The 12969-nt window shown below is 46.9% G+C and overlaps 1 protein-coding gene across 5 annotated transcripts in view; it reads right to left on the bottom strand.

Annotated features, from left to right (window-relative positions):
- Positions 1 to 12915, bottom strand: part of SUGP2 (SURP and G-patch domain containing 2) — a 36194-nt gene extending 23279 nt beyond the window's left edge. For 4 of the 5 annotated variants that reach the window (XM_054717251.1, XM_054717249.1, XM_028132432.2 and 1 more), the window contains exons 1-3: positions 11378 to 11615; positions 5667 to 7271; positions 652 to 772 (exon numbers count right to left, since the gene is read on the bottom strand). In XM_054717251.1, coding sequence (XP_054573226.1) covers positions 652 to 772; positions 5667 to 7271; positions 11378 to 11498 — 1847 coding nt within the window. In that variant the 5' untranslated portion in view covers positions 11499 to 11615. Of the gene's footprint in view, positions 1 to 651; positions 773 to 5666; positions 7272 to 11377; positions 11616 to 12843 lie in introns of those variants that run through there. The other variant, XM_054717248.1, reaches the window with a different exon arrangement.
- Between the last annotated feature and the right edge of the window lie 54 nt (positions 12916 to 12969).

The following is a 12969-nucleotide window of genomic DNA, read 5'->3' as shown; positions in this document are numbered from 1 at the left end:
TTTGTCCAGTGACTGCAGGGCAACCAGGAGCTTTGAGCAGTGGTAGAATCCTCCTCCATTTCTGTCATCAGCAGCCATGAAGGACCTCATAGCTCCTGGAGGCTTAGCTACACAAAGCAGTTACCCTGGAGCCATGGAAGCATTTTGCTGCCAGCACACGACAGGCATTGCTCCTGGACTCCATTGAAATGGTGGGCGCTCAGTGACCTTTTAACTACATCATTTACTCTAATAAGCAAGTACTGTATTTATGATGAAAATTTTAATTTTAAAAAATCCTATTCATGTGAAGAGGCAATAAGGCAAAAGGAAGACAGTTTAACAAATAGTAGCAATAAATCACAAATAGCTGCTGTGACATATCCCTCATTTTATACATATTCTTTGCATGTATATTGCAGCTCATTCTTAAGCCAGCACAGCAGGGATGCAGACTTCTAAGACTGAATGAGAGGGGACCACAGGGCAGGTCTGCAGCAGGGCTGGTGCTTGAACCCTGGTGAACCTGATTCACCCTAATGTTCTTCCTAGTGGTCAACACCACCACTCAAAATAAACACCTTATCCTTTGCTCTGGACACCATAAGAGCGACATAAATATTGCTGTGTGTTCTATGGCAGGGATTTGGAGGGCTGAATTTAAAGACCTACCAGTAAGCAGGGTCTTCCTTGAGAAGAGCTCTCTCTTTAGGAGACAAGCTGCCTCCAACGACACGTGTGACCAGCTGGTTGATGATGTCCACCACCTTGTGATCTGCTCGCTGGGGGATAGCTAGAACACACAAAAGGGCTTTTCTGAGAAACACTGGACCACATGGTGCCTGGGAAGACCAGGACAGAGTCAGGGGCTTAGGATGTAGCCTAAGCAGGCACTAGCAACTGAAATTCTCACTCATGAGAGACCAGCTTTGAAAAGAGGAAAGCAGAGTGTTATTCTAGAAACCAATATATACAACTAGAGGCCCAGTGCACAAAATTCGTGCACAGGGGTTTGTGTCCCTCAGCCCAACCTGCACCCTCTCCAATCTGAGACATCCCTCTCACAATCCAGGATGGCTGGCTCCCAATTGCTCGCCTGCCTGCCTTCCTGATTGCCCCCAATCGCTTCTGCCTGCCAGCCTGATTGATGCCTAACTGCTCCCCTGCCAGCCTGTTTGCCCCTAACTGCCCCTCCTGCAGGCCTGGTCACCCCTAACTGCCCTCCCCTGCAGGCCTGGTCCCCCCCAACTGCTCTCCCCTGCAGGCCTGGGTCCCCCCCAACTGCAGGCCTGGGTCCCCCCCCTGCCCTTCCCTGCAGGCCTGGGTCCCCCCCAACTGCCCTCCTCTGCCAGCCTGGTCACCCCTAACTGCCCTCCCGTGCAGGCTTGATCACCCACAACTGCCCTCCCTTGCAGGCCTGGTCCCTCCCAACTGCCCTCCCCTGCTGGCCTGATTCCTCCCAACTGCCCTCCCCTGCTGGCCATCTTGTGGTGGCCATCTTGTGTCCACATGGGGGCAGCCATCTTGTGCATTGGAGTGATGGTCAATTTGCATATTACTCTTTTATTAGATAGGATAGAGGCCTGGTGCACAGGTGGGGGCCAGCTGGTTTGCCCTGAAGGGTGTCCCGGATCAGGGTGGGGGTTCCCTTGGGGCATGGGGTGGCCTGGGTGAGGGGCCTGTGGTGGTTTGCAGGCTAGCCATGCCCCCCAGTGACCCAAGCAGAGGCCCTGGTATCTGGGACTTATTTATCTTCTATAATTGAAACTTTGTAGCCTTGAGCAGAGGCCAAGGCAAGCCAGGGCTGCCGAAGCTTGGCTTCCTCCATCGCCGGGGGCAACTCAAGCCTCCTGCTCTCTCCAGCTCCATGGCTGCTGCCATTTTTGTTGGGATTTATTTATCTTCTATAATTGAAACTTTGTAGCCTTTAGCGGAGGCCTGGGCCTGCCAGGGCAGCAGGGAAGCTTGGCTTCCTCCATTGCCGGGGAAACCCAAGCCTCCTGCTTGCTGCAGCTCCGTGGCCGCAGCCATCTTGGTTGGGTTAATTTGCATACTTGCTCCTGATTGGCTGGTGGACTTGGCTTGCGATTGTAGTGGAGGTACAGTCAATTTGCATATTACTCTTTTATTAGATAGGTTACCCTCCCAAAAGCTGTAACAGCATAACCACCAGGACAGAAACAGTTACAGACTTACAACAACACTACAGAGTAATGTATGTATATGTCCTACAGAAGGAAATGGTATGCAGCACTCCATACCACTTCTCGTGTATCATTTAACTTGAATGTTCACAATATTAAGGGGAAAATATAAAGATATAAAATGTATTTTGGTATAAAATATATAAAACATTTGTCTAAATTATGATTCCCAATAGTAAGGAGGGAAGAAAAGACACATAAATATGGAAACATAGAAAAAGAAAATATACCAGAAAGTTAACAGATGTTATCTATGGGTGGTAGATTTATCAGGATTTCATTTTTTGTGTGCTTTATCTACAAAAAATAAACATACATGTGTTCTGTAACCAGAAAACATACATATCTAAGTTTACAAAGAAAAATTTCCCAATTAAAAAAGTCAATGGCCCCAAAATAGGTGTTCACAGAAATATTTGCTAAATGTATGAAAACATCTTTAAAGTGTGAACTTCTTCCAATATGGCTATAATTTACGATGTCACCAGTAACACAGAACATGTGTCCTCAAATAATAAGTTTGTGTAGTTTTCTGATATTTGCTAGTTTTAATAGGACAGAATGGTCTACTTGTTCACTCTTCAATAAAAGCTACCCCTGAACTGGAGGTTTTCATTTGTTCTGTGGAGTAACTGCACTGTCCTGATCTTGCCTATGTCTGAGTTATAGCTTTAAGTTTATTGTAAACATCAGTGGGAGCTCCTACACAGAATAAATCAATCTTGCAACTGCTATGTTTTTGCAAGAATTTCCCTTTCGAAATTGTTTTCCTTTCTTTTTGTTATTGGCTCTAATTTTCTAGAACTGCTAATTGTATATGATTTTACAGAAAATTAAGAGTTCTAAAATCAGCAGCTTTCAGAAACAAACGCCAATAAGTTGGTCACTGCAACCATCCCTAGAGAAAATGACCATAGCAAGGGCCAGAAAGTGGGTCCCAGCAATCCTTTTCCTGAGACTATATCCTTGTAAAGGAGGATTTAAAAATACAAATTAAAAGTAGTAATAATCAACAATTTAACCAAAGATGTCATCCCAGTGTTTCTAACATACTGTAATGAAAACAGCGGTGGGGCAGTGCTGGTGCCGTCCACCAGCTGTCCAGATAGCCAAGGCTTACAGATGCCAATTACAAGGGGACCAAGCTCTGCTAAGCCTCAGAAGTCTGTAGTAAAAGGCAGCATGAGTCCAACATCAAGGGAAAGGTGAGATAATTTATGTTAGGTTAATATCACGATGCAGTGAGAGCTGTAAAAACACAGGAAGGGCTTTTGACAATCCTGTCAAAGAGTAGGTGGTAGCATTTTCAATACAGCAGGACTGCACCGGCAGACCCACCTGCCTACCAGCACCACGAGGGAACAGTGGTGAGCAACTTTAGGTTACGGGTGACTTTTTCCTCCAGCATTACTGTTACACTGACTTTCTGTTCCACCACTTGGGGGCTGTACAGAGGAAAGGGGCCTGCTTCTGGAAGGCTCCCTCTCTGGGAGTAGGAGTAGCCAAGCACCTGTGGTGGGACCTACCAGTGCTAGTGCAGTAGGTGCCCCACAAGTCTGTAGAGGAATGAAGAGATTCAGGAACAAATGGGGTGGGGCAATGGAAGTGGAAAACCATGTCAGGAGGAAAGAGGACATGACCACTACCTATGTGCATGAGCCCTGGGAGGTTTGGGCTTAGAGCAGTCATCCTGAGAGCTAAGGAGTAGGGACAAGGAACACCAAACAGCCAGTCATGTCTATTGCCTCCTTACTGGTCTGCCCCCTCCCCTGTAAGCCAGCTGTTAACTGTAGATTATCAGGTGTACCTAAGTGATCTGTCAACCTTTAGCCAGTCTAGGAAAGCGAGTGGGTGACTCTGTCACCCGGATCAACCAGGTTGTCCATCCCTCAATGCAGCTCAAATACAGCCTCCCTTTGGCTTCACTAACTCCCCAGGCTGGGACCTCCTACATCCCCTTTAATCCCAGCACTGGAGGGGCTGATTTTGGTGATTTCTTTCCCTCAGGAGTCTGGGGCCTTCTCAGAGACAGTGCCTAGCGTTTCCTTTTCCTTCTAGGAATACCTGAGCGGGGGTGGGTGGGGCTGTTTGAACAGAGCTGCTTAACCTTGGCTGCAGGATAGCAGAAACCCCCATAAAACGCAGGCAAAATTGTTAAAAATATATGTTGGTGGTGCTTTTTGTTAAACCTCACCTGAGGATATATTTTTAAAAATATTTTGATTGATTTCAGAGAGGAAGGGAGAGGGAGAGAGATAGAAACCTCAATGATGAAAGAAAATCATTGATCAGCTGCGCTCCTGCACGCTCCCCCCTGGGGATCGAGCGCACAACCCAGGCATGTGCCCTGATTGGGAATTGAACCGTGACCTCCTGCTTCATAGGTCAACACTCAACCACTGAGCCATGGTGGCTGGGATGAGGATATTTTTTCCATTGCTTTTCTTTTTTTCTTTTTGTTAATCCTCACCTGAGGATATTTTTCCATTGATTTTTTTTTTTTTAGGGAGAGTGGAAGAGAGAGGGAAAGACAGAAAGAAACATCAATGTGAGAGAAACACATCAATTAGTTGCCTCCTGCAAGAGCCCTGACCAGGGCACAGGCTGGGGAGGAGCCTACAACCCAAGTAAGTGCCCTTGATCGGAACTGAATCCGGGACCCTTTGGTCAGCAAGCCGATGCTCTATCCACTGAGCCAAACCAGCTAGGGCTCCATTGCTTTTCAGAGGGTGTGAAAAGGAGGAAATGTGTGTTGCGGGGAGAGAAACGTTGATGTGAGAGACACATTGACTGGTTGCCTTCCGCACGTGCTGACTGGGAGTGGGGAGCAAACCAAAAAAACCCCAGGTACTTGTCCTTGACCAGGAATCGAACCTGTGACCCTTTGTTGCACGGGCTGACACTATAACCACTGAGCACTCTGGCAAGGGCTGTATGTGCATTTTTCATGGTAAGGGCTGTGGCTTTTCATCAGATTCCCAAAGGAGTATCTAAAGACTCCTGTGTAAGTTGAAGATTCCTCATACATGCTCATGGACTGAATGCAGACAGACATGTATACTAGCCAATGCAAGTTTTCTGCTAAAATTCTGATTTGTTTGCAGTTGGCTAAAGAATTTCTTGTAAAATCTCAGAGAATAAGAAATATTACAAAAAAAAACAACACGCCACCATGAGCTGTGCCTGGTGTGCTCAGTGGTTGGAGCACTGGCCCGAGCACCAAAGGGTCGCAGGTTCGATTCCCAGTCAAGGGCACATGCCTGGCAAGTTCATCCCCAGCGGTGCGTGCAGAAGGCAATCAATTGATGTGTCTCTCCCTCTCTCCCCCTCTTCCACTCTCTAAAAAAATCAATGGAAAAAATATCCCCGGGTGAATATTACAAAGAACCCGAACTACCCCCCAAAAAAACCATACAAAAAAAACCAACACCCATGAAAAAGAAACAAATCACAACAAATAGAAACATTTGCTGCTTTCCTTACCATCACTTAGACCACTCAGAGCTTTGGCCTGAATTTCAGGTTCGGTAGGAGGAACCGTTTTCTCATCTTGAGTTGGCGCAGGTTCAGCTTTCTTGACCTGGAGTGGACACCCACTGTTGACCAGCCAGGCCTTCAGATGATCTATGTACTCTCTCCCAAACAGAGTGGAGTCTTCAAAGTTGGGAAATGCGGCAGGGGAGGGAGCTATATCTTGAAGGCCGACAGCTTCTAAGATTTTCTCTTGCCGGAAAGAAGAGGCCAAGGAGAACGTCTGTCCCAAAAGGGCTAAAGACTTCCGGCAGAGAGAATTGGTGGTCTCTAGGGCAACGGCCAAGTCCAGGGGGTTACTAAGGGTCTTCATTTTGACACTCAGCTCATAGGCATTGCAGGCCATGAGCAGGGGCGTGACACTCTTTAGAAGCCGGTCTTGAAGCCTCATTATGTACTTGTCAAAGGGCTTTATGATTTCGAAAAAGCAATTTTTGGTCTTCACAGCACCTTTGTCTAAAAGCATGTTTAAAAACTCATTATCAACTCTGGGTGTTTTCAAAGCAGAGTGCTTTAAAAATTTGATAGTAAAAAAGCAAAAATCTCTGTGCTCTGGTTTTAAGGAGCATTTAAATGAGGCAAGCATTTTAGCACAGGTTTCAGTTTCAAGTTCAAAGAGAGTCTGGAAAAGCTGGGAAAATTTAACATCATCTTTTATGGTGTGAAATCCTGCCCATTTGATTATTTCTATCCCAAATCTTGAAAAAACATCGGACTTATCTATGAGATCAAAACTCATTTTTCTTCTTGGGAGACGAATGTCCTTTAGATTGAGCCCCAGAGGGATCTTCTGAGGGGGGAATTGGATATCTTCTGTCCCTGGGTTTGCACCTAGGGTCACATCAGAACTTGGGGTGGTTTTCTGGATTTGATTAGTGCCCTGAGTTTTGGGAGTGATGCGATTTATAGTGGGTACTTTTTTTGTGCTCACATTCCTCAGTGTGACAAGCTTCCCAACCCCCCCTTTAGGTGTAAGCAGGCCCTGAGACTCCCCCTTTCCTAGGAGGGCACCCTCCTGATCAACGATGTTTAGACCTCGGCCTCTGCCCTGGACTTGGCCACTGGCCCTGAGCACAGAGTCTGCCTCCCCTGGACGGTCCACGTCATAATCCCGACTCTCTTTCTCCAAACACTCTTTCTCAATCAGCCTGGAGGACCCAAAGTCCCCTAGTAGTGCAGAAGGACCAAAATTATACTCCTGTGACCAAGACGATTCTTGAGAAACTGGGTGGCCAAGGTCTTGTTCCCAAGAGCCACGAAGTGTAAATTTCCAGTCTGGAGAACGGAAATGTCCCAATTTCCGGTGGCCAAAGACCTGATCTCGGGAATCAGGGTGGGGAAATTCCAGATCCCGGCCACAGTCTTTGCGAAAGTAGTTGTCTTCATTTACAGAAGGATTGTTTGACCTGAAGGAAGGTCCTGGGAATACATCACCTCTCAGGCCTTCTCTCCCAGCATCTCGAGAGTGAGCTACAGATCCGCCCAGAGTGTATCTGCTGTCACTGTGAATGTCATCATACATATCTGCTCTGACTCTTGGCAGTGTCCTTATAAGATCTGAAATAAACAATCCAAAAGGAAACACAAAGGTACTTTAGACCAGAAGGTACAAATGGACAGTCCATAGACTACCAACCAGCTGGAGTGCTTTATCTGCCTGAGTGCATTTTCAAAATTCCTATTTGTTGCCGTTATTTAAAATGTGTGTGGTTTTCCTTAAACCTGGAATTACTACTTTTTATTCAAAAAGAGACCTACAAGCACTGGGCCTGCATCTATCCTGACGATACTGCATCAAGGCTGGGTAGCAGTTCCCTTTAATCACTCAGATCTCCTGATCTTGCTCAGCAGGCATCTGGTTTACAAGCCCTTTTTTAGACTCAAGGAAGGGTGTTTGGCCCTCAAATAACCTGGCTTTTAAAAATATATATTTTTATTGATTTTGGAGAGGAAGGGAGAGGAGAGAGAGATAGAAACATCCATGATGAGAGAGAATCATTGATTGGTTGCCTCCTGTACACCCCCTACTGGGGATGGAGCCTGCAACCTGGGCATGTGCCCTTGACCAGAATCAAAGCTGGGACCCTTCAGTCCGCAGGCCGATACTCTATCCACTGAACCAAACCAGTCAGGGCTTGATTTTTTTTTTTTTTTTTACTGTAACTGGGACACTTGTGTATTTCTACCTCTATCATGAAGCACACAGGCTTTTTAGAGGTTGCCACCCTCCTTGCCTTCTAGTAGGAACTCTTGGCCCATACTGCCACTGAGGCAAAAGCCACGTCTGACACTGTACCCTCTACAGCAGACTGGGCCACAGCTGAGTATCTGACCCAAAGCTGGCAGATACACTCCCTCTGAAAGGTTCACTGGGCCAATGATCCTCTGAAAAAAACAGAGGCTAAAGCAGATAAGAAAGAAGGCAGAAGCTAAACAAGCCATCAAGAGAGGCCACAATGGGAAGTGAATAATATGTGATTTTGTCCTCCCTTGTGTGTAGAAATTAGGAAAATAGGACTCTATATTTGCATTTGCTTATTCATGTACAAAGAACTCTCTAAGAAGGTAGGAACATAAGCAAACTATGAGCCTCAGGGAAACTTTGCACAGAGCGCCTTTCTAACTTTTTTTTTTTTGTTTTTTATTTGTTTTTATTTATTTATTTATTTATTTTTTTTTATTTTAAATTTCTTTATTGATTAAGGTGTCACATATTTGTCCTCATCCCCCCATTCCCATCCCACACCCCTCCCCACGGATGCCCCAACCCCCTGTTGAACTTAACCATTAGATAGGCTCATATGCATGCACACAAGTCCTTTGGTTGATCTCTAACTTTTTTTTTAATATGTTTATTGATTTCAGAGAGAAAGAGAGAGGGAGAGAAAGAAACATCAATGATGAGAATCATGGATTGGCTGCCTCCTGCACGCCCTACACCAAGGATCGAGACTGCAACCTGGGCATGTGCCCTGACTAGGAATTGAACCATGACCTCCTGGTTCATAGGTCAATGCTCAACCATTGAGCCGCGCTGGCCAGGCTCTTTCTAACTTTTAAATCAGAATCTATTACCTAGTCAAAAGTCAAATGAAAAGGGAGAGAGAGATGCCATGAGGTAATGGGGTGAAACCGAAGGAAGCCAAATCTTTTTTTTTAAAAATATATATTTTATTGATTTTGTACAGAGTGGAAGGGAGAGGGATAGAGAGTTAGAAACATCAACGAGAGAGAAACATCGATCAGCTGCCTCTTGCACACCTCCTACTGGGGATGTGCTCACAACCAAGGTATATGCCCTTGACCGGAATCGAACCTGGGACCTTTTAGTCTGCAGGCCGACACTCTATTCACTGAGCCAAACCGGTTAGGGTGGAAGCCAAATCTTTATACAAATGTAAGTTTATTTGGTCAGCAGTACTTACTGAGCACCTACTGTGTGTGGGCACTGCTTTAGGCATTGAAGTTAACAATATACCGGGGATGCTTGGCATGAGGGGGTCACACTGTGGGGGAGCCTTCTAGGCAGAGGGAGTGTAGGGACAAATCCCTGATGTATGACCAGCAGGGAATGAATATACCAGAGGGAACGAAGGGCAAAGTGGTAAGAAGGCAGCTCCTAAACTATGTTGCATATTGGAGTCCCTTTGGGACCCCCAGGCATCCTAATTTGATTAACTAACTAGCATGGGGGTGTGACCTGGACATCAGGGTTTTTTAAAGATCCCCAGATGATTCTAACATGCAGCAAATTTAGGGAGATACCGATGGAAGGAAGGTACAAGATCAAGTCTGGCCCTAAAAGGGATGCTGGAATAGTTTGAGTAAGATGGAAAGCCACAGATAGGCTCAGAGCAAAGGAATGATCTCACTGGCTACTGTGAAGGCAATAGACCAAAAGGGAAGAAAGTCAATGTCGATGTTCCAGCAAGGAGTCCACTGGGATGATCTAAGTATTAATGACTACTGATGATGTGGTGAGGGAGGTAGCATTAGAGGTAGAGTGGTGGCTGGTTTCTGCACAACAGGATTTTCTGATGCCTTGTAAACCAAGGCATTGGAAAAGTGCAGAGTAGAACAGGGACAGAGAAAGTCCAACTGATGAACCATGCAGCTCTGTGATGAAGAGATGGTTCCAGAACCATCTAGCATCCTGCTTGGTTACTAGTTCACTCCTCCCCAAACTTTCTTGAGGTAACAATATATGTATTGGTGTTTGAGTCTCTAGATAAAGATACCAAGATTTATGTCTCTGTATACAGTGTGTCCCCAAAAAATGTATAGAGACATAAATCTGACAAAATCAGCTGATAGCTCAATTTCAAAAATGAAGTGTATCTTAATAAACACTGCCTTTATAATTATATAAAGTGTGTGTATATATATTTTTGGGGCATCCTATATACATATACATGCACATATAGGTATATGTCTCTGTGTGTATATATATATAACACATAAGTATTCTGGATTACATATTGCTAAAAGAATTGAAGGATGCACAGACTACTACAAATGTAGTTACTTCTGAGAGTTTAAGAAATCAGCTAAAAAGACTTTTACATTTTACTCTTAACCATTTCTCAAGTCTTTCAATCTTTTATAACAGGTATGTTTCTGTGCACTACTCATATAATTTTTGAAAACCAATCAATTGGTTTCTCCAGGTCCAAAGCATGTAACAATTATCCCTACTGCAAGCACTTTAGCCTCACTCAACCAATGCTAAGAAACCCTCCTCCATGCCAAGGCTGGCTCAGGGGCTGGTGCAGCAGCAAACAGCACAGGCCCAGCGATGAGGCCTGAAGGAGGCCAGCCCATAACAGAGGAGTAAGCACACAGTATATTTGGGGCCGGGAAGGGCAACCAAATCAACCTCAAGTCCTGCTGGGGTTTCCTGAGGAAGGCATGCTGGAGGGAATCAACCAGCAGAGCTGGGATGAGGAGGGATTCAAAGCACAGAGAGGTGGCACAGTATCAATGAAACATAAAGCCCAAGGCAAAGAGTAAGGGTTGGGAGCCTTGTGCATGGTAGTGAGGGACCTCCATGTCATCCTGGAATCTGTGTGGGCACCGTTTTTGATTCTGCTGGCATAGTGTTTCAAAATTTTCCAAAGGGAAACATTTTCAGGCAGGGCCTATTCTCAGCAGCTCCACAACCCCTTGCACCACCCTGCAGTCTTGCACACATCACTGTTACCTCCCTGCTCCGGCACTTATCTGAGGATGTAACCCCAAAGTGGGAAGCCCCGAGAGTCCAAACAGGGCCTTGGCCCAGCAAGGTTGGCATTAATAGATCTGTAGTCAGGGCAGATTTGAGAGGAATGAAGCCAGAAGCTGAGAGACCGTTCAGTAGGAGATTATTGAAATAATCCAAGCCAGAACTGGTAAGAGCTCAAACCTGAGCAGTGGTGGTGGGGATGGAGCCAGAAGATTGATTCAACAGCCTTTCTTTAGGTGAGGGAGGCTTTCTGGGGAGAAGCTCCTGGTAATGATAATACCTTCTTCTACACAGTGATTTAACATGCAGATCCCAACTTCATTTCCCCTTAACAAATAGGAATATAGGGATTGAAATCCTCCTGCTCTGACCCTAAATGCCTCCTTACCTGCCCCCCCTCCCACCCCCCTGCATCGGTTCCCAATCAAGCACTTTAATTTACCTTGAGCTTTAAATTGCAGAGCTTCACCTACAGCTTCACCACTGGGGTCCATGTGATACCTGTTAGCTTTTTCTTGTAGCACGGCATCAAAAGTCTCCTGTGCAATTCGCCTTGTAGCCATGTTTCTCTGACCTGCAGTAGAGGGGAAAAGACACTAAGAATGAGAACTAATGCTCAGAGAGCCGGCTCTCTATGCCACCTCATCTTCAAAGTAAGGAGGCAGTAATCCATAATCCAGCCAGGTACTGCAGAGAAACGTTATATTATTTCTAGGGGCCTCTGCTCTCAGGAAGCTCACAGGTGTGTGTTGACTGAAAAGGAGCAAGACAAGCATGGTGATCTTGGACAAGTTATTTTGTGTCTCTAAGACCATTTCCTCAGAATCCTTCGAAAGCTCTCTGAAAAAAGTCCTTATCTCCTGGGGTTGCTGGAGTTCTGCAAGAAGCAACACGCATAACTGAAGATAACAGTAAGGGCGTGGGAGCATAACCCTCTCACATGGTAGTTAGGAAAGATGTGACTGTTTCCATGTTTCAAACAGAGCCAAGAGGCTCTAAGGGCCAACGACCCTCCAGAGAGAAGCCTCCCGCAGGGATCCCTGTCTAGTCACAATGAGCTAGTGACAGTTGTAGGGAAGGAACTCCCATGACCTCATTTACTTGCAACAACCCAATGAAGTGGGTCCCGTTATGAATGACATTAAACAGAAGAGGAAATGGGAGCCTTAAGCTAAGTGACTCACCCAAGGTCAACCATCCAGGGCTGAAACCTGGCAAACAACACTAGTAGTGGGGACAAAGCCTGAAGAGTAAATAGAAAAAGACTAAGAAGCAACACGGAGGAATCCCGTGGCGGCCCGTCCTTAATCACCAAGATATTCTTTCCAACTTGAAACCTCCAACCCAAGACCCAAGCCTGCGCCTGCCTTGCAGTCTTCCTTATACCCATCGCCTCCTTTTCCATCCTTTAGCCCTTTTCCTAGGGCGCCCTTGTTCTCTACTGGCGAAGGGAAGGGTCTTCGGGCCAGGCGGCCCGGGACCAAATCAAGCGACCTAACCTTTCTATACCTCCGTTTTGATCAGCTATGAAATGGGCAGCTAATGATGGGGGTTGCTGTAGGGATTGAACCCGTTAAAAATGGCAGGGGGCCGTATACAGCGCCCTGCCTCCGTGATCGCCATTCGCGAAAGGCCGCTTCGGGCTCGGGTGGAATGAATGAGCGAGGAAACGAATGAACCCCTTCGGGTGCGGTCCGCCTGCTCCCGGCCTCCGAGGGCGAAGAAAAGGGGGCCTCGGGCCCCGGAGGCCGCAGACCGTCCCACCAGGCCGACCCGTCCGGGACGCGGCCGTCGTGCAGCCCGAGGGCCGAGCCCGCGGCGCAATCGGGGGGGACACGGGGCCCGCTTAGGGCCGAGCCCGCAGACCCCGGGGCCCACCCACCGACAACGCGCGGGGCCGGGCCTCACCCCGAGCCCACCGAGTGCGGAGTCGCCCCCGCCGACGCCAGAGATTCAGCCACCACCTTCGCCACCGCCCCCGCCGCCGCCGCCGCGCGAGGCGGGGACATGCAAATGAGCCAACGGTCCCTGCAG

Source organism: Eptesicus fuscus, chromosome 6 (genome assembly GCF_027574615.1).
Source record: "Eptesicus fuscus isolate TK198812 chromosome 6, DD_ASM_mEF_20220401, whole genome shotgun sequence".
Classification (NCBI taxonomy): Eukaryota; Metazoa; Chordata; class Mammalia; order Chiroptera; family Vespertilionidae; genus Eptesicus; species Eptesicus fuscus.
Note: the sequence above shows the minus strand (reverse complement) of the source record. Positions and strands in the feature narration are given on the sequence as shown.